A 21,556-nucleotide genomic window follows, 5' to 3' on the forward strand; every position below is an offset into this window, starting at 1 on the left:
GAAAAGAAAGATTCCTAGCAGATATCTGATTTGTTGCAGTATAAATTATGCCACATCTAACTATAGAAAAGGTTTAACCATAGTTGAAGAAGGTCGGAGAGAAAAAAAGAAAGTTTCTTAGAATTCCAATCCATTAACAAATAGATGCTTGAGAGGCTAATAATCCACAGCATATTAAAACAGGTAAAAACAAATCTTGATTCACAAATAACCACAAAAAAAACCTCATAATTTATCAATTAATAGATAGTTCCCCAATGATTTAGTTATTTTACCCAGAGGCAGCTGAGCCACAGAGAACATCAAGATTCCTGGATCGATCCCCAGGTTGTGCAAAGTTAACAGATCTTAAAAAGTTGGCAGTGGGGGTTATAAGTAGGCTTAACAATCCTAAATCAGAGAGAGCACCCTACTGTTGATCACTCAAAGTCACAGAATTCCAAAATGACACAGCCCATTCATGCCAGTGCTGGCACTCTGAAAGAGTTAGGTCCCTGGCTGCTCAGGGGGCACATAACTATCCTGCTAGAAGTGTGCTGGTATGGGCAATGAGAAAAGCATCAGGTTTCGCTGCAATACATCTTGTGGTCACAAAGCTGACTGATATGCTTCATCAAGGTTCACACTTTAATAGTCTCTTGGACGGGTACCAAAGGAAAAAGCAAAGCCTGTGGCAAGGAATTAACACATTTACCTGAAAATGGGAAAGGACACAAGTTGCATAAAGAGGAAGTAGATATTGATACAGTGCATTTAATACAGCAATACATCTTAACATAAAAGTAGAGGCATAGAAAGTTTAAAGTTTTTAAAGTTTATTAGTGTCACAAGTAGGCTTACATTAACACTACAATGAAGTTACTGTGAAAATCCCCTAGTCGCCACACACCAGTGCCTGTTCAGGTACACTGAGGGAGAATTTGGCATGGCCAATGCATGTCTTTCGGATCATGGAAAGAAACTGGAGCACCCAGAGGAAACCCACGCAGACATGGGGAGAACATACAGAATCTGCACAGTGACCCAAGCCAACCACTGTGCCACCATGCTGCCCATGGTTTGGAGTGTGATGTCAAAGGAGCCTCGGCAACTTGCTGCAATACGTCTTATAGTTGCCATACATCAGTGCCACATTTTGCTAGTGGTACAGGAAATGAATGCATAACGTGGTGGATGGTGTGTGGCTTTGTCTTGAATTGAGTTAAACTTCATAGAAGGTGTTGGAGCTACAGTCGTCCAAGAAGTGGAAATATTCCACCACATTCCCTTACTTGCCCCTTGTAAACGATAAGAGGCAAGCTACTCATTGCAGACTGAAGATGGCTGGACCAAAGTGAGTAATAGCCTGAGGAATAACCGAGTGATGTCCTGGGACTGAGATGCTTGAACTCCCAACAACCATCTTGCTTTGAACCATCTGTGAAGAATTTTTCCTAATTTCCACAGACTTCAATTTTGTTACAGCATGCCTTTTTTGATTTGATTTGATTTATTATTGTCACATGTATTAGTGTACTGTGAAAAGTATTGTTTTTTTGTGCGCTACACAGACAAAGCATATCATACTTAGAGAAGGAAAGGAGAGAGTGAAGAATGTAGTGTTACAGTCATAGCTAGGGTGTAGGGAAAGATCAACTTAATGCGAGGTAGGTCTATGCAAAAGTCCGATGGCAGCAGGGAAGAAGCTGTTCTGGAGTTGGTTGGTACGTGACCTCAGACTTTTGTATCTTTTTCCCAATGAAAGAAGGTGGAAGAGAGTATGTCTGGGGTACGTGGGGTCCTTGATTATGCTGCTTGTTTTGCCAAGGCAGCAGGAAATACAGACAGTGTCAATGGAATGGAGACTGGTTTGAGTGATGGACTGAGCTTCATTCACGACCCTTTGTCGTTTATTGCGGTCTTGGACAGAGCAGGAGCCATACCAAGCTGTGATACAACCAGAAAGAATGCTTTCTATGGTGCATCTGTAGACGTTGGTGAGAGTTGTACTGGACATGCCAAATTTCCTTAGTCTCCTGATAGAGTAGAGGCGCTGGTGGGCTTTCTTAATTATAGCGTCTGAATGGAAGGACCAGGACAAGTTGTTGGTGATCTGGACATCTAAAAATTTGAAGCTCTTGACCATTTCGACTTCGCCCCAGTGATGTAGACTGGGGCATGCCCTCCACTACACTTCCTGAAGTCGATGACCATCTCCTTCGTTTTGTTGACTTTGAGGGAGAGATTGTCATCGCACCAGTTCACCAGGTTCTCTATCTTTTTCCTGTACTGTGTCTCATCATTGTTTGAGATCTGACCCACAACGGCGGTGTCATTAGCAAACTTGAAAATCGAGTTGGAACGGAATTTGGCCACACAGTCAGAGGTGTATAGGGAGTATAGTAAGGAGCTGAGGACACAGCCTTTCGGCACACCGGTATTCAGGATGATTATGAAGGTGTTGTTGCCTATCCTTACTGGCGGCGTCTATGGGTTAGGAAGTCTAGAATCCAGTTGCAAAGGGAGGAGCCGAGCCACAGGCCACGAAGTTTGGAGATGAGTCTCGTACGAATAATGGTGTTGAAGGCTGAGCTGTAGTCTATGAATAGAAGTCTGACAATAGGTGTCTTTGTTATCTAGGTGTTCAAGGGTTGAGTGTAGGGCCAGGGAGATCACGTTCGCTGTGGGCCTGTTGTGGCGATAGGCGAACTGTAGTGGATCCAGGCAGTCTGGGAGGCAGAAATTGATTTGCGCCATGACTAACCTTTCAAAGCACTTCATAATGATGGATGTCAGAGCCACCAAACGATAGTCATTGAGGCTTGCTGCTTGGCTTTTCTTTGGTCCTAGGATGATAGTCGTCTTCTTGAAGCAGGTAGGGACCTCAGATGGGTGTAAAGAGAAGTTGAAGATGTCTGCGAATACCCCTGCCAGCTGGTTCCTGCAGAACCTGAGTGCTCGTCCGGGTACCCTGTCTGAGCCAGTTGCTTTCCACGAAGTCAAGGTCAGTCATTTTCACCCCACCTCTAGAATTCAATGCTTTTATTCCATGTTTAGACCAAGGCTCTAATGAAGTCTGGAGCTGCAAGTTCTGATCCACTCTGGCAATCACTTTATTTATACACCTGTCAAGTTAAGTTTCTGGTCAATGGTAACCCACAGGATGTTTATGGTGGAGGATTCAAAGGTGGTTAAAAAAAATGCAATAATCAAGGGGAAGAGGTTAAATCTTCATGTTGGCAGGAGAATCAAATTGACAGGAGTATTTTGGAGCACAAGTTCATAGAATGCATTTGAGACAGTTTCCTACAGCAATACATTGTGGGATTAACCAAAGAAAAGGTTATTTTAGACCATGTATTGTCTCATGAGACAGAGTTAATTTGTAATCACATGGTAAGGGATCCTCTGGGAAAGCATTATCATAATAGGAGCGATTTCACCGAGCTCAAAAATGTTGTATGCAAGCCTGAAACAAGCATAAAACTTTAATAAAACTAAGTATACAGCTTTGAGGGGCACTAAGGTTGGGACATTTAATTAAAAGGTATGAGGATTGATGAGCAATGGTGAACATTTAAAGAAATATCTTATAATTCTCCACAGATGTACATTCCATTGAGAAACAACAATTCCAAGAAAAAGTGACTTATCTGTGGCTAACTAAAGAGGTTAAACATATTATTAGATTAAAATAAGAGGCTTTGAATATTGTCAAGAGGACTCAGTGTGGGGAGTGGAAGGGTTTTAGAAACCAGCAAAGAATGACAGAAAAAAATGATGGATAAAATATGATACGAGCAAACTAACAAGAAATAAAATGTAACAGCTTCTACAAGAATATAAAAAGGAACAGAGTAGATGTAGATTCCTTCAAGGCTGAGACAGGAAAAATTATAGTGGAGAACAAGGAAATGTCAAACATTAGACAAATACTTTTGAGTCTTCCTTCACAGAGTAGTGAAGAACTCAGGGTTCAACAAGAGTGAAAAACAAGAGTAATTAACACTGATAAAGTAAATGAACCGGAGAAATAAATGGAAATTAAGCCGCTGAGTCATCTGGACATAGTGGCCCAGATATTAAGGTCCCAAAAAAGATTGTTGTAGAGATAGTGGACACAATGGTTGAAATCTTCCAAAATTCCTTAGATCCTGCAACAGTCCCCACAAATTGGAAGGTGCCAAATGTAACATGGCTGTTCAAGAAAGGAGAAAAGAAAACAGGAACTAAAGGTGAGTTAGCCTGACATCAATTGTCAGGAAAATTCTGCAATTGATTATTAAAGGAGTGATAAGGTGCACTTAGAAAATCATATGACTGAACAAAACAAATATGGATTTACGAAGGGAGCACCATGTTTGAAAAGATTTTTGTGGATGTTTCAGGAAGTTTCAACTTCTGTTGGGCAATTACCTTGCATCTGGAATCCTCTGAAACAGAGTTAGAATCGGAGAGCTTGAATGTTTCGGACTCAATTACCAGATTAGTAACCCAGGAAAAGTTAGAAGGATTAAAACTAGTCCTCACCCCTGGATAACTTTACCACTGATTCCCTGACTACCCTATTCCCCGACCACCCCCCACCTCCAGGCACCCTACACAATGAAGGAAGAAATCCCAAACAGGTACACTCCGCATTCAAGGGTAGGCCAGTTCAGAAGTCCGGGCAAAAAACATTGAACTGCAATGCAGGTAAGTAAATTGGAGTGAAGTGGCAATCCAATACTGATTGTCACTTCTCTGAAGATTTGGCCCTTTGGCAGGAAGAGCAAAACTGGACCACCAAGAAATCAAAGAGGGAATTCGGAAGGGACTTCTTTACCCAGAAAGGAGTGGAATATAGAACTCTCAACCAGAGATAGTGGTTGAAGTGAATAGCATAGTTGTACTTAGGGAAAGCATAGATATGCAAATGAGGAAGAATTAAACAAGGGGCTTTGCTGATAGTTCTAAATCATAGAACCCCTACAGTGCAGGAGGAGGCCATTTGGCCCATCGAATCTGCACCATCCCAGTACCGGAGTATATTACCCAGGCCCTCTCCCCTACCCTATCCCCGTAACCCCTTACATTTACCATGGCTAATCTACCTAACCTACACATCTTTGAACACTAAGGCGTGAACCAAACAAAGCCTGATTTTTGTGTTGCAAAGTTAAAAGTGTGTCCTACACCACTACAGGACAGGCTAAAGGATTACATTTTAACTGATATTGTAGTGTCAGAACAACCTGCATTGTTTTGTTCAATTATCAACCTAATGTAGAAAAGTTAAAAAGTAAAGCTAAGTAATCTGCACCAAGAAATGAATAAAGCTAGTAAGACAAATTTTTAATAGTTTGTTGGTTATCTTTCTCAGGTTATGTATTGAGAAAACAAAAAAATCTATTAAAATGGTACGCAGTTTACACTTGCATGGTTAAGATGACTTGTGCACTGCTGTGTTAATTTCAATGAATGTACAATAATATCTAAGCAGTGCCTACAGTCCAAAAGATCATACACAAGTTGGTATTTTATAGAATCACAAGCACACATTTTGGAAAAATCTTATTTAAAAAGAAATTGAAAGCCACTTATGGTCACTTATTTCATAGTTCTAACGAATGGCTGACTGGCAGTTGCTTTTCTCTCATTCACGTATTTGGCATTTAGTTACTTAGGCTACCTAGATTGTCATGACGTACCTTCTTTGCTATGGGTCAAATTAAAATTAATCTGCACTTCTCATAAAAAGCTTTTGTTTTGTAACTAAAACCACGATGAAGGAGTGTACATATGTAAAACAGTCAATGTTTGAAAGTCTTTCTTGTATGCTGACACAAGATATGAATTGCATCTTACAATCTTGTAAATGTATCTTTTTAACTGGAAGCACTAGGATACATTTGTCTTATGCTTATTCAAAACATTATCTTGTCAATATATGCATAAGACCCATCATATTTACAAAAGATGACAAAGGCTGTTAAATATGTGGACACGAGTAAAAATTTTAAAACCATACCATATCAAAATATGCTGTGTGCCATGCCACAGTTTAAATAGTAGTTGAAACATGCAACTTCAATGCTGTACTTTACACTCCTTACTTGTACTCTAAATAAACTGGTCTTGAAAAATTAAACCTTATTACAATAAGCAAATATGATCTGAAAAGGGACTGGAGCCCATTAAGCATAACATTTAAATACTTTCACATCTAGTACCACTGTAGCTCAGAGAAAGGGAAGGTAACATTAATATAATTGTTGTTGCATCTACATTGCTAAATGTCTCATTTATCCTGGTGATAGAATTAAAGGCCCAACACAGACTAAGGGTTTTAGAAATGTACCTGCAGAATACCAGATATATTATCACTCACCCACAATCAGCAGAAGAACTAAATATACCAGCACCATTACATTTTCAAGATAAAAGACAGGCAAGATTGTGACAGCTGATTAAATGTTTAATTTTAAAACAACTAATGCTGCTCAGCAATTGAAAGCCACCATTTTAACTAAATCTGAAAAAAGGAGGGATTTTTCTTTTGAAAAAAGGAAACATAATTCTGATTTCAGTTCAAAATGATTTTTCTTTACTGAGTGAAATTTAGTTAATGCAATTAGTCATTCTCCTTCTGGTAATGCTTTCAAAGTCGAAGTGTTATACAAAACATGTTGGTAATTGTTTTTGGCATTGTACTTAATGATGTGGAGATGCCGGCGTTGGACTGGGGTAAGCACATTAAGAAGTCTCACAACACCAGGTTAAAGTCCAACAGGTTTATTTGGTAGCACAAGCCACAAGCTTTCGGAGCGCTGCTCCTTCATCAGGAGGAGTGGGAGTTGTGTTCACAAACAGGGCATATAAAGACACAAACTCAATTTACAAGATAATGGTTGGAATGCAAGTCTTTACAGGTAATCAAGTCTTAAAGGTACAGACAATGTGAGTGGAGAGAGGGTTAAGCACAGGTTAAAGAGATGTGTATTGTCTCCAGCCAGGACAGTTAGTGAGATTTTGCCAGCCCAGGCAAGTTATGGGGGTTACAGATAGTGTGACATGAATCCAAGATCCCGGTTGAGGCCGTCCATCATCTCAATGAGAACACCATCCACCAGGTACACAGTACATACTCTTGCAACTCGGCCAACGTTGTCTACTTGATACGCTGCAAGAAAGGATATCCCGAGGCATGGTACATTGGGAAGACCATGCAGACGCTACGACAACGGATGAATGAACACCACTCGACAATCACCAGGCGGGAGTGTTCTCTTCCTGTTGGGGAACACTTCAGTAGTCACGGGCATTCAGCCTCTGATCTTTGGGTAAGCGTTCTCCAAGGCGGCCTTCACGACACACGACAACGCAGAATCACTGAGCAGAAACTGATAGCCAAGTTCCGCACACATGAGGACAGCCTCGACCGGGATCTTGGGTTCATGTCACACCATCTGTAACCCCCACGACTTGCCTGGGCTTACAAAATCTCACTAACTGTCCTGGCTGGAGACAATACACATCTCTTTAACCTGTGCTTAACCATCTCTCCACTCACATTGTCTGTACCTTTAAGACTTGAATACCTGTAAAGACTCGCATTCCAACCATTATCTTGTAAATTGAGTTTGTGTCTATATGTGCCCTGTTTGTGAACACAACTCCCACTCACCTGATGAAGGAGCAGCGGTCCGGAAGCTTGTGGTTTGTGTTACCAAATAAACCTGTTGGAATTTAACCTGGTGTTGAGACTTCTTACTATTGTACTTAATCCCAGAGCACCTGGTTATTTTCAATCAAGGTGGAAACATCATGAAATCAAATAGTGCTATAACTGAAGTTAGCCATAATACTCAAGGATTAAAGAGTAATGAAAGAAATCAGAATTCAATCCTGCACTCTGCCGAGTTCCTAACCTGATGCAGCACTGCTCTGATGACAGAAAACCAGTAAGGTCATTTTGTACAACACAGAGCAGAACTGGAGGTCATTTGGGAGCATATCCTTTTTACAGGATTTTACAGCACAGAAACAGGCCATCCGGTCCAACAATCCATACCAGTGTTTATCCTCCATGCATTTGACCTTTCAACAGCAGGGTACATGGACTACAAAGAATGGATGTACTGGGCGAGATTCTCCAGCTGTTCATGTCAGCAGGATTCTTTGGTCCCAGTGCATAAACAGAGATTTGGCTGAGCTCCAAATTCTCCGTCCTTGCTGACAGCGGCAGTGGGGCATGAATAGCTGAAAATTCTGGCCATTATCTTCCAAATTAATGATGTTAGTTCTCCATTAACGTCCCTGATTAAATTTTTCCACTGTCTTTGCCTTGCCACTTTGTAATTGCACGCAACTAAATATGCAGAAGTCAGTGGTAAGGAAATTATTGGAGAGGATTCTTCGAGACAGGATTTAGTCCCACTTGGAAATAACTGGACGTATTAGCGAGAGGCAACATGATTTTGTGAAGGGGAGGTCATGCCTCACTAACTTGATCTGAGTTTTTCAAGGAAGTGACGATGATGATTGATGAGGGTATGGCAGTGGATGTTGTCTACATGGACTTCAGTAAGGCCTTTGACAAGGTCCCTCATGGCAGATTAGTGCAGAAGGTGAAGTCGCATGGGATCAGAGGTGAACTGGCAAGGTGGATACAGAACTGGCTCGGTCATAGAAGACAGAGGGTAGCAGTGGAAGGATGCGTTTCTGAATCGAGGGTTGTGACAAGTGACGTTCCTCAGGGACCAGTGTTGGGACCTTTGCTGTTTGTAATACATATAAATGATTTGGAGGAAAATGTAACTGGTTTGATTAGTAAGTTTGCGGATGGTACAAAGGTTGGTGGATTTGCGGATAGCGATGAGGACACAGTAGGATATAGATCGGTTGGAGAGTTGAGCTGAGAGATGGCAGATGGAGTTTAATCCGGACAAATGTGAGGTAATGCATTTCGGAAGATCTAATAAAGATAGGATATATACAGTAAATGGCAGAACCCTTAAGAGTATTGATAGGCAGAGGGATCTGGGTGTACAGGTACACAGGTCATTGAAAGTGGCAACGCAGGTGGGGAAGATAGTCAAGAAGGCATACGGCATGCTTGCCTTCATCGGCCGGGGCACTGAGTTCAAAAATTGGCAAATCATGTTGCAGCTTTATCGAACCTTAATTAAGCTGCACTTGGAATATAGTGTTCAATTCTGGTCGCCACACTACCAGAAGGATGTGGAGGCTTTGGAGAGGGTACAGAAAAGATTTACCAGGGTGTTTCCTGGTTTGGAGGACATTAGCTATGAGGAGAGGTTGGAGAAATTTGGTTTGTTCTCATTGGAATGACGGAGGTTGAGGGGTGATAGAAGTCTACAAGATTATGAGGAGCATGGACAGAGTGGATAGTCAGAAGTTTTTTCCCAGGGTGGAAGAGTCAATTACTAGGGGGCATAGGTTTAAGGTGCAAGGGGCAAGGTTTAAAGGAGATGTACGAGGCAAGTTTTTTTTTTACACAGAAGGTGGTGGGTGCCTGGAACCCGCTGCCGGGGGAGGTAGTAGAAGCAGATACATTAGTGACTTTTAAGAGGCGCCTTGACAAATACATGAATAGGATGGGAATAGAGAGATACGGTCCCTGGAAGGGTAGGGGGTTTTAGTTCAGTCGGGCAGCATGGACGGTGCAGACATGGAGGGCCGAAGGGCCTGTTGCTGTGCTGTAATTTTCTTTGTTCACAGGGTGGAGGGTACTGTTACTCTAATATTATTTTCTCACTGTGAAGCATATCATAGCATGCTGGAGATGACCAAGATCAAGTTTGTTTGCCAAAGCCTGGCATTCTTTACCAACCTCACTAACTTTTCCCTCTCTTCTCCAGAAATCAGTAGCTCATGCTATGCTTTGGTTCCATCAGTGTCAACAGTTATCTATCCGTTTATGACTCAGGAAATGGTGTAATATCGGAACAGACATATTCAGAGTCATATCAAATGCTTACTGTTGTCAGGAAATCTCTGACTCATTTCATAAGGAATCTCACAATCAACTTACAAAGGTATTATTTCTGTACTTATCGAACTGGTTCAATTCATGCACGACCATGAAAGGTGGAAGGACAACATGCTTAGCAACCGTGCCAGAGACACCACCCTTTAACAGAAATTTGCTTTCATCAACTTTTTAATATTCCACTGTAACAGTATATGTTAACAATTAATTGAAGAAAAAAGTCTAGTGAATAAAGTTAATCACAGACTCACTGTGTGATACCCTCTTGGTAATGGTGGCTTTCCCACTGGATAAGGATCCACAGTATCGATGATTGTTTGCCGCTCTCCTTTCTGGTTAATTTTTTTAAATCGCCTACGAGACTGTCTATGAGAAGCTTGCCGCTGAAAATATTCCTCATTTTCATCCATGTAGTCCACCTTCAAACAAATGAGAAGCTACTTGAATAAAATAAGTCATTATTAAGACAAGCTTCTAAAATCTTCAGCACCTGCTGTTTGAGGCCATCACTGGTGAATTTGCTGAATCAACGGTCACCAGCAATGTCTCTGGCAATTTTAAAATCTGTATTAAGGATATGCAGTTCATTTCAGAGAAAAGGATGGCAGGCTTCTCAGAAGGAAAAATTATATGGAAAACCTCGAATAACAATCACTTCTAGCTCTAAACTTCAGATTCCATACATTTTTTGAATATTCACTTCATACATTCTAGTTTCCTTCTCAGTTGCATATCTTCCAAACTACAGCACAGTGTACATGAAGTGCTAAAAATCAGCGTATGAACAACATTCTTTTGATAATCTATTTGTTTTGACAATGTATGCCAAACATTTTTTCAGCCCACAAATTGAAAAGGTTTGCAGCCAATACCGCACTGCCACCAGCAAGAATGCAACACTAGGTAAAGTCATTGCTTTGCATGATAAACATTTGATCAATATAACATATTAAGTAAGCTATCCAGCCCTACAATTAAAACTATAGGGCATTTCTAAACCTGCTGGCTGATTTGCTAATTTCAACATTAGAAGTGATTAAAGTGGTAAAATCAATTAATTACAACAGTACAGCTTACATCAACATGATTGTAAATTAATTGGTTTATTCTATGCTACTCAAAAGCAGCCATGTCCAAATGTTTTGCTTTCATAAGTCATTGCAATAAGCAGATTGCACGTCATTTTGAAATGAATATTTTTGTTAACTTGTATGTATCTCAGGCTAACAATGCTAACAGATCGTGGTGTTCAAATTTAAGATTCAGTAATCATGAATGCAGAGGACCTGCTGATACTGCAGATGGATTATTATTATTCTTAGAGTTATTGCCTGGGGTTTCAGAGTAGGGTCTGATTGGGCTGATTAACAAGAAAATCATGTGCGTGGGCGGGGCTAGGTTTATAGAGAGAGAACAAAAAGCAGGCAGTTTCAGTTTGAATTTGAAAAGAACAGTAGCTCTTTTCCCCCCTTTCTTCTAATTAAAGTCTGGCAATCTGCTAGAAAATAGATATCGCTCTCCAGTGGTCTGCAAAAGGCTACAAGATGTTTTCTCCCTCTCCCTCACTCTCTTTCACTGAAGTTCAGCTGCTTATTTTAATAAAAGCTTTTGATGGGTCAATAGAATCACACCTGGAGCGGAACACCTTATGCTCACACCAATGCCAAAATCAAAAATAGTTGGGGTATAGGTTAACTTCATAATATACCTTAAACTTTCTCATTTTGTCCCAAACAGTAACATTTAGGGAATTAAACATTATGGCCTCGAATTTCCCGAAAACCTGCACCACAGTAATGGTACATCTATGATGTACTTCATTATGGCACATACATTCCAGGAAATTATGATGTGGGATAAGTTATGGCTTAAAAACTCTCAATTTCTTTCTTTTTTTTTAACACAGATCTGCCTAGCCCTACCAACACAGTCAATTATAGTTTTGCCCTGCCCTCTCCCATCTAAATCAACAATAATAATGTTTTTGCAAAATTAGCGTTGTTTTGATTGCTGCTCACAGTTAGACAATGACAGAATGGGCAGATTATCGTCCCAAATACAGAGTATCAATTTTGTTTATCTGTTATTTCCCTCTGCTGATTCTTCACAGCAGACTCTTGCTGCTGCTGCTGACTCAAATGCCCTCTTGCCCGAGTTGAAGTCGAAGTCAGCCAAGGCACCAAACCATCTGATATTGAGTTTCAATTTCCAAGAAGCAGGAACTAACCTCTCAGCACAGACACTATTCACAGTTGTAGCTGAGAATGCAGATGTACGCACTGGTTATTTACTGCTATATTTATATAACTTTGAAGGAGCTCCATGAATTATCATTCTCTTCTCACTTTGGATTCAATGGCAAATTTCAGAAAGCCCAAGAAACCCTTGTATGTGTTCCTAAAATTAAATGCCACATAAAAATATCATGGAACTTCATGATTTACATAATTAAACTGCCACCCACCACTTCAGAGGTAGTTTGGGTCACAAACTGAGCATATCAAAGAAAACCTGGAGATTAGGAGTGTTAGAGCTGTCCATAAAATGTAGGAGCAGAAGCAGGTCATTTGGCCGATCAAGTTCTCGCTGCCATTCACTGAGACCATTAATGATCTGATATAATCCTCAATTCCACTTTCCTACTTTATCCCTATAATATATTCTTTTACTGATTAAAATACTGTCTATTGCAGTCGTGAACATACTTAACGACCCAGCCTCTACAGCTCTGTGGTAAAGAATTCCACAGATTCACTACCCTCAGAAGAAATTTTTTCTCATCTCTGTCCTAAATGGGCAACCCGTTACTCTAAGGTAATGCCTAGATTTTCCTACAAGGTGAAAGAACCTCTCAGTATCTACCTGTCAAGCCCCGAGAATCCTATGTGTCTCAATGTCACCCCTCATTCTTCTAAAGTCACTGAGTACAAGCTCAATCTACTCAACCTCTCCTCATAAGAAAAACATTTCATATCCTGGATCAATCTAGTAAACCTTCTCTGGGCTGCCACCAATGTCAGTATATCATTCCTTAGATGAGGGGACCAAAAGTGTTCACAGTATTCCAGGTGTGGTCTAATTACTGTCTTGAATAGTTTTAGCAAGTCTTCCCTATTTTTATACTCCATTCCCTTGGAAATAATGGCCAACATTCCATTTGCCTTCCCTATTACCTGCTGAACTTGCATGGTAGCTTTTTCTGAATTATGCACAAGGATCTCAAAGTCCCTCTGTACTGCAGCTTTCTCTATTTAAATTATATTCAGCTCCTATATTTTTCCTACCAAAGTAAACAACTTCACATTTTCCGACATTACATTCCATCTGCCAAGTTTTTGCCCATTCACTAAGCCTGTCTATATCGCTCTGCAGACTCATTTTGCCATTCTCATCACTTGCCTTCCCACCTATTTTTGTGTCATCAGCAAACACGGGCAATAGTACATTCACTTCCCTTGTCCAAGTCATTAATATATACTGTAAATAATTGTTGCCCCAGCATTGATTCCTGAGGCTCTCCACTAGTTAGAGGTTGCCATCCTGCAAATGCCATTCTTCTTATTCCAACTCTGTCTTCCATTAGTTATGATGTGGAGATGCCGGCATTCGACTGGGGTAAGCACAGTAAGAAGTCTCACGACACCAGGTTAAAGTCCAACAGGTTTATCTGGTAGCACAAGCCACAAGCTTTCAGAGCACTGCCCCTTCATCAGGTGAATGGGGGAGTCGTGTTCACAAACGGCATATATAGACACAAACTCAATTTACAAGATAATGGTTGGAATGCGAATCTTTACGGGTAATCAAGTCTTAAAGGTACAGACAATGTGAGTGGAGAGAGGGTTAAGCACAGGTTAAAGAGATGTGTATTGTCTCCAGCCAGGACAGTTAGTGAGATTTTGCAAGCCCAGGCAAGTCATGGGGGGTTACAGATAGTGTGACATGAACCCAAGATCGCGGTTGAGGCTGTCCTCATGTGTGCGGAACTTGGCTAACAGTTTCTGCTCAGCGATTCTGCGTTGTTAGTTAGCCATTTTTTGATCTGTGCTAATATACTATCCCCAACACCATGGGCTCTCATCTTATTAAGTAGCTTTTTGTGCGGTACCTTATTGAATGCTGTTTTGAAATCTAAGCATATTACATCTCCTGGTTCCCCTTCATCAATCCCGCTCATTACCACCTTAAAGAATTTCAATAAATTTGGCAGTCATGATTTTCCCTTCATGAAGTCAGGCTGACTCTGCTTGATTATATAAAATTTATTCATTAGTCACAAGTAAGCTTACATTCACACTGCAATGAAGGTACTGTGAAAATCCCCTAGTCGCCATAGTTCGGCACCTGTTTGGGTACACTGAGGGAGAATTTAGCATGGCCAATGCATCTAACCAGCACACCTTTGGACAGTGGGAGGAAACCAGAGCACCCGGAGGAAACCCACACAGACACGGGGAGAATGTGCAAACTCCACACCGATAGTGACCCAAGTTGGGAATCGAACCTGGGTCCCTGGCGCTGTGAGGCAGCAGTGCTAACCACTGTGCCACCATATGTATTTTTAAATGCCCTCAGCAGATTGTTCTCAACCACAAACTGTAACTTCATGGACCGGCATATCCCCCATTCTAGATTACCACCAACCTAGGTGCAACATGGTGGCACAGTGGTTAGCACTGCTGCTCCACAGTCCCAGGTTCAATTCCAGCCTTGGATGACTGTGTGGAATTTACACGTTCTCCCGGTGTCTGTGTGGGTTTCCTCTAGTTGCTGTGGTTTCCTCTCACAGTCCAAAGATGGGCAGGTTGGATTAGCCATACTAAATTGCCCCTTACTGTCCCAAGATGTATATGTTAGATGGATTAGCCATGATAAATGTGTGGGGATACGGGGATAGGGTGGGGGAGAGGGCCTGGGTAAGATACCCTGTCAGAGACTCAGTGCAGATCCAATGGGCCAAATGGCCTCTTCTGCAATGTAGGGATTCTATGATTCCAGGGGATCAACCCTGGTTCAATGAAGAATGCAGGAAGGCATGACAGGAGCCATACTAAGCATACCTAAAAATGAGGCATCAACCTGGTGAAGCTATAACACAAGACTACTTGTATACCAAACAGCATGAGCAGCAAGTAAATGAGCTGGTCATTTCCACAACCAGTGGATGAGATCCAGTTCAACCACATCCAGTCGTGAATGGTAGTGGACAATTAAACAACTCACAGAGGAGGAGGCTCCACAAACATCCCCATCCTCAATGATGGAGGAGTCCAACACATCAGTGCAAAAGATAAGGCTAAAGCATTCGCAATAAATTCCAGCCAGAAATGCTGAGTGGATGATCCATCTCGGCCTCCTCGGAGGTCCCCAGTATTACAGATGTCACTCTTCAGCCAATTCGATTTACTCCACATGACATCAAGAATTGACTAAAGGCACTGTATGCCGCAACGGCTATGGGCACAAAAATATTCCATCAATAGTCCTGAAGACTTGTGCTCAAGAACTTGCTGCACCTAGTCAAGCTGTTCCAGTACAGCCACAACACTGGCATCTAACCAGCAATGTGGAAAGTTGCCCAGGTATGCCCTGGACACAAGAAAAAAGATAAATCCAACTCAGCCAATTACTGCCACATTAGTCTTCTCTCGATCAGCAGCAAAGTAATGGAAGGGGTCATCAACAACGCTATCAAACAGCACTTACTCAGCAATAACCTGCTCATGGACACTCAATTTGTCTTCGGCGAGCACCATCCAGCTCTTGACCTCATTACAGCCTTGGGTCAAACATGGACAAAAGAACTGAATGCCAAAGGTGAGTGAGAGTGAATGCCCTTGAGTGAGAGTGAATGCCCTTGATATCAAGGCAGCATTTGACCGAGTATGGCTCACCGAGCAAAACTGGAGTCAATGGAAATCAGGGAGAAAGGTCTCCGCTGGTTTGAATTATACCAGGCACAAAGTAAGATGGTTGTGGTGGCTAGAGGTCAATAATCTCAGTTCCAGGACATCACTGCAGGAACTTCTCAGGACAGCATTCTAGGCCCAGGCATCTTCAGCTGCTTCATCAATGATTTTTCTTCCATCATAATGTCAGAAGTGGGGATGTTTACAGATGACTAGGCAATGTTCAGCACCATTTGTGACTACTCAGATACTGATGCGGTTCATGTCAAAATGCAAGAAGACCTGGACAACATCGGCTTGGGCTGACAAGTGGCAAGTAACAATCGCGCCACAAATGCTAGGCAATGTCCATCTCCAAAAGAGAGGACCTAACCATCACCCTTTGACCATCACTGAATCTCCACTATCAACATCTCGAGGTTATCAGTGACCAAGTACTGTGGCACCTCCTAACAACCCATCTATGTGGCACAAGTCAGGAGTATAGTAGAATACTTTCCATTTGCCTGGAGGAGTGCAGCTCTGACAACACTACACAAACCAGCCCACTTGATTGGTACCCCTTCCACAAACATTTACTCCCTCGAACACTAATGAATAGTGGCAGCCATCTACAAAATGCACTGCAGGAACTCACCAAGGTTCCTTAGGCAGCACCTTAGAAACCCATGACTACTACCATCTAGAAGGACAAGAGGAGCAGATACCTGGGAACACCACCACCTAGAAGTTCCCCTCCAAGTCACTCACAATCCTGATCTGGAAATATAGCGCCGTTCCTTCGCTGCTGCTGGGCCAAAATCCTGGAATTTCCTCCCTAACAACAATGTGGGTGTACCTACACCTCAGGGACTGGAGAGGTTCAAGGCAGCTCACCACCACCTTTTGAAGGACAACAAGGGATGGCCAATAAATGCTGGCCAAGCCAGCGATGCCCACATCCTTTAAATGCATTTTAAAAATTACATCCTTTATAATGGGCTCAATGATGGACTCATTTCCCAATGACAGATGTTAAGCTCACTGGTCTATATTACCTGCTTTTTGTGTTCCCTCTCTTTTTGAATAAGGGTATTTCATTGACAATTTTCCAATCTTCTTGGACTTTTCCAGAATACAAGAATTCTTGGAAGATTAATACCAGTGCATCCACTATCTCTGTAGCTACATCCTACAATATCCTAGGATACAACCCATCAGATCATGGGAATTTAACGGTCTTTAGTCCCATTAGTTTCCCTAGTACTTTTTCTCTAGTGATAGTTATTCCTCAATCCCCTTTTGCCGCATGATTATTTAATATTTTTGAAACGTTTTGTGTCTTTCATCATGAAGACTGATGCAAAATATTTATTTAACTCCTCTGCCATTTCCTGGTTCACCATTATTATTTCCAGTCTCAAGGGATCTATGTTCACTTTAGTCCCTCTCTTTTTATATATTTAAAAAAGCTCTTACTGTCTGTTTTTATAGTACTTGATTGCTTACCCTCAGTTTATCTCTGCCCTCAATTATTATATTTTTGGTCAGCTTTTGTTCATTTTTAAAACTTTCCCAATCCTCTGGCTTACCTCTAAATTCTTTGCAATATTGCATGTTTTTTTTTCCAATTTAATACCACAACTTCCTTCGTTTCCAATCCTAGAATCCTGTTTCCTTACTGCGATATTTCTTTGTTGTGAGTCATGACTAATTTCATAAATGTATGCCATTGCTGATCAACCATCTTTTCTACTAAACTCCTTTCCCAGTCCACTCCAGCCAGCACTGCCTTCATTCCTTTGTAAGTGCCTTCATTTAAATTTAGCACAGTTGTTTCTGACCCAAGTTTCTCACTCTCAAACTGAATGCTAAATTCTACCATGATATGGTCACTGTTTCCTAGGTGGTCTTTTACTCTGAGATCATTTATTAAACCTGTTTCATAACACATTACCAGATCCACAATAGCCTGCTCCCTGGTTGGATCTACAGCATATTATTTTTAGGAAACTGTCCCAAATAAAATTCTTCCTCATCGGTACCTTTGCCAAGTTGATTTTCCCATTCTACATGACGATTAAAGGCACCCATGATTAATGTACTGTCTTTTTTTATATACTCTCTGTCTCCTGATTTATGGTCCTACAGTATAGCTACTGTTAGGGGCCTATAGACTACTCTGACCAGTGTCTTCCTCCCCTTGTTATTTCTTACCCACACTCATATGGATTCTACAACTTTCGAAGCAAGATCATTTCTCGCTATTGTACTAATTCCATCTCGTACTAACAAAGCTACGCCACCACCCTTTCGCTCCTGCCCTTACGAAAAGTCACATACCCCTGAACATTTCCCAGTTTGATCTCCTCGTAACCACGTATCTGTAATGGCATTCAGATCATACCCATTAACCTCAATTAGTGCCATTAATTCATTTATTTTGTGCCGAATACTATGTATAGTTAAGTAAAGAGCCATTAATTTTGCTTTTTTACAATTATTGCATTCTTTGACCCTATTTGCTGCTGTTTGTACACACTGCCCCTTCTTGTCATACCCTAGGTATCATTACCTAAGTAGTTGCCTTGCAATGTGCTTCATATGCCTTTTCAGACCACCCCTCCCCCCCGCCCCCAAAGCCTTCTGTGGCCCTCTATTTATGTTGAGAGTGTTGGAGCTGTCTTCCTGACACATTGATATTTTTCCACAACGTTAACCTCCTCATCTGCCCACATCTAAATCCACATACTCCTCCTTGTTAAAACTAGCTCGTAATGAATCCAAGACCAAAACGATGGACTACAATTTCCGTTTGGGTCAGGATTCCAACATTAGAAACAAATGAGGCTCTGATCACATCCACCAATCAATTAAGGATGATCATAGAATCCCCACAGTGCAGAAGGCCATTAGGCCCATCAAGCCTGTACCTACATCAATCCCACCCAGGTCCTATCACTGTAACCCCACGTATTTACCCTCCTAATCCCCCTGATGCTAACGGGCAATTTATCATGGCCAATCAACCTAACCCGCACATCTTTGGACTTTGAATCGCAGTGATTTCCACTTTGGATATAAGCGTGGAGCCAATCAAAATGCTTAAATCATTGAGACGTGCACTGCAATATCAACTTTTCAGCCAAAATAACTCAAAGGCAGTGAAAACCACTTTTGAAATCAGTGTTGAGTTACTGGAAAAAACCAACTCAATGGCAGTGACATTCTTTTTGGAAACAGGTGTGGAGTCAGTCAAAATGTTTAACTCATTCAAATATGCACTTTGCCGCAATACTGGCATTTTGGCAGAAACGATTCACTGGCAGAGAGAGCCACTTTGGAAACAAATGCAGAGTCAGTCAAAATGCGCAACAAATTGAGATCTGCACTTTTCCACAATATCGACCGTTTGGCAAAAACAACTCAATGGCAGTGAGAGCCTCTTTGGAAACAAGCGTGGAGTTGGTCAAAACACTGAACTTATTGAGATACGCAGTTTGCTGCAGTATCGGTGTTTTCCAAAAATGACTCAAAGAACAAAGAACAGTACAGCACAGGAAACAGGCCCTTCGGCCCTCCAAGCCTGTGCCGCTCCTTGGTCCAACTAGACCAATCGTTTGTATCCCTCCATTCCCAGGCTGCTCATGTGACTATCCAGGTCAGTCTTAAACGAGGTCAGCGTGCCTGCCTCCACCACCCTACTTGGCAGCGCATTCCAGGCCCCCACCACCCTCTGTGTAAAAAACGTCCCTCTGATGTCTGAGTTATACTTCGCCCCTCAGCTTGAGCCCGTGACCCCTCGTGATCGTCACCTCCGACCTGGGAAAAAGCTTCCCACTGTTCACCCTATCTATACCCTTCATAATCTTGTATACCTCTATTAGATCTCCCCTCAGTCTCCGTCTTTCCAAGGAGAACAACCCCAGTCTACCCAATCTCTCCTCATAGCTAAGACCCTCCATACCAGGCAACATCCTGGTAAACCTTCTCTGCACTCTCTCCAATGCCTCCACGTCCTTCTGGTAGTGCGGCGGCCAGAACTGGACGCAGTACTCCAAATGTGGCCTAACCAGCGTTCTATACAGCTGCATCATCAGACTCCAGCTTTTATACTCTATACCCCGTCCTATAAAGGCAAGCATACCATATGCCTTCTTCACCACCTTCTCCACCTGTGTTGCCACCTTCAAGGATTTGTGGACTTGCACACCTAGGTCCCTCGGCACACCTAGGCACACTCAATGGCAGTGAGAGCCTCTTTTGGAAACAAGTGTGTAGTCGGTCAAAATGCTTAACTCATTGAGATGTGCACTTTGCTGCAATATTGGCTTTTTGGCAAAAATGACTCAGTGGCAGTGAGAGCCACTTGGAAACAAGTGTTGGGTGGGCTCCTAATAGCGGAGGGCCAATAAGCTGTTAATTCCTGGAATGAGAGATGCTGGGGGGAGCTGCTGCAAATAGATGAGTTTAGGACCCTATGCTTAGGGATTCCTGCAGCAAAGCACTTGGGCTGAGATGAGTGGCCTCCAATAACCACAGCCATTTCCTTACTGCTATGTATGACTTCAGTCAGTGGAGCGATTTCCCAGACCGCATTTCGGCTAATCATCATATTTTTTGCTTCATGTGTACTTTCGAACTGTAATGGTTTGAGCATTACAACATTTTGCGTATTCTTTGCTTATTTCTTCACTTACAAAATAAATATGCCTGTGGACATCTTCCAAAGTATCAAAGCTATTGCAAGGGCAATCTGGGCCAGCTATCAGATTATGGTCATAAAGGGTTAGTAAAATTTGAATACTATATCCACTCGAATTTCAGATTTTCTAAAGTTAAAAACTCAGATTTATTGGTGATCTCCTTGAATAATGATACAGTCCTTCCAGATTTGGAATCTATATTAATTATTTTGGTGACTGGCATGAGTTCCCTTGAAACACACTAAACAAAAGGAATACAACTACTTTAATCATTTATAATAAATCATGAAATAAATTAAAAGTCAATATTTTGAAGTTAAAAAGTTTAGTACAAATACAGTATTTACCAAAGCTAATAACTTTAAACATTTAATACCATATGCTGCATTTCATTTAAGAATGGTTACTGTAGAAAAATTTGAAGAGTTTCCACTTCATTTTGATACTGTACACAAACAATTCAAGTTGGGATACTTCCAAATAAATTAGGGTGACCACTAAAGTGAGCAATAGGAAATAAATTAACTTGCAAAAAAGATCTCCTAAAGATCTCCTAAACTTGGATAAGAGGTGATCATTTTATTCATGTGCCGTCCTAAAATTATGTAACCAAACTGATGAAATTGAATTTTTTCTTGAAAAAAAAGGATCTGGTGAATGTCCCCGAATTCATTTTTTTAAGAAAAAAATAGGTTTCAACAGGATTACAGCTGGTTCAAACATGTTTTTTTCCAAATTGGTGGACTATTTGTCATAATGACTGAGGGTCTCAAGCAGTTACCACAATATTGTAATGCAGTGAATACTAATTCTTCTGCTTTAAGGTCTTTTCTCCAATACTCCATTATACCACTTGCGAGTAAACACTCAGGAAAACAAATGAGCAACACATTCCAAGGCCTTTAATAACAGTATGCAATTCACGCTGATGACAAGGAGATGCACAATATTGGCCAGGAAGCATTTTTCTTTGTGTAAACAAAACATCA

At 41.4% G+C, this 21,556-nt stretch overlaps 1 protein-coding gene across 17 annotated transcripts in view; it reads right to left on the reverse strand.

Moving 5' to 3' along the window:
- rapgef2b (Rap guanine nucleotide exchange factor 2b) overlaps positions 1-21,556 on the reverse strand; it is a 446,795-nt gene that overhangs the window by 241,596 nt on the left and 183,643 nt on the right. For 12 of the 17 annotated variants that reach the window (XM_078211636.1, XM_078211654.1, XM_078211689.1 and 9 more), the window contains one exon: positions 10,225-10,410. The exons of 1 other annotated variant lie outside the window; for it this stretch is intronic. In XM_078211636.1, coding sequence (XP_078067762.1) covers positions 10,225-10,410 — 186 coding nt within the window. The remainder of the gene's footprint in view (positions 1-10,224; positions 10,411-21,556) is intronic. 4 more of the 17 variants (XM_078211699.1, XM_078211662.1, XM_078211645.1 and 1 more) reach the window with 1 other exon arrangement.

This window comes from Mustelus asterias, chromosome 1 (assembly GCF_964213995.1).
Source record: "Mustelus asterias chromosome 1, sMusAst1.hap1.1, whole genome shotgun sequence".
Taxonomy (NCBI): Eukaryota; Metazoa; Chordata; class Chondrichthyes; order Carcharhiniformes; family Triakidae; genus Mustelus; species Mustelus asterias.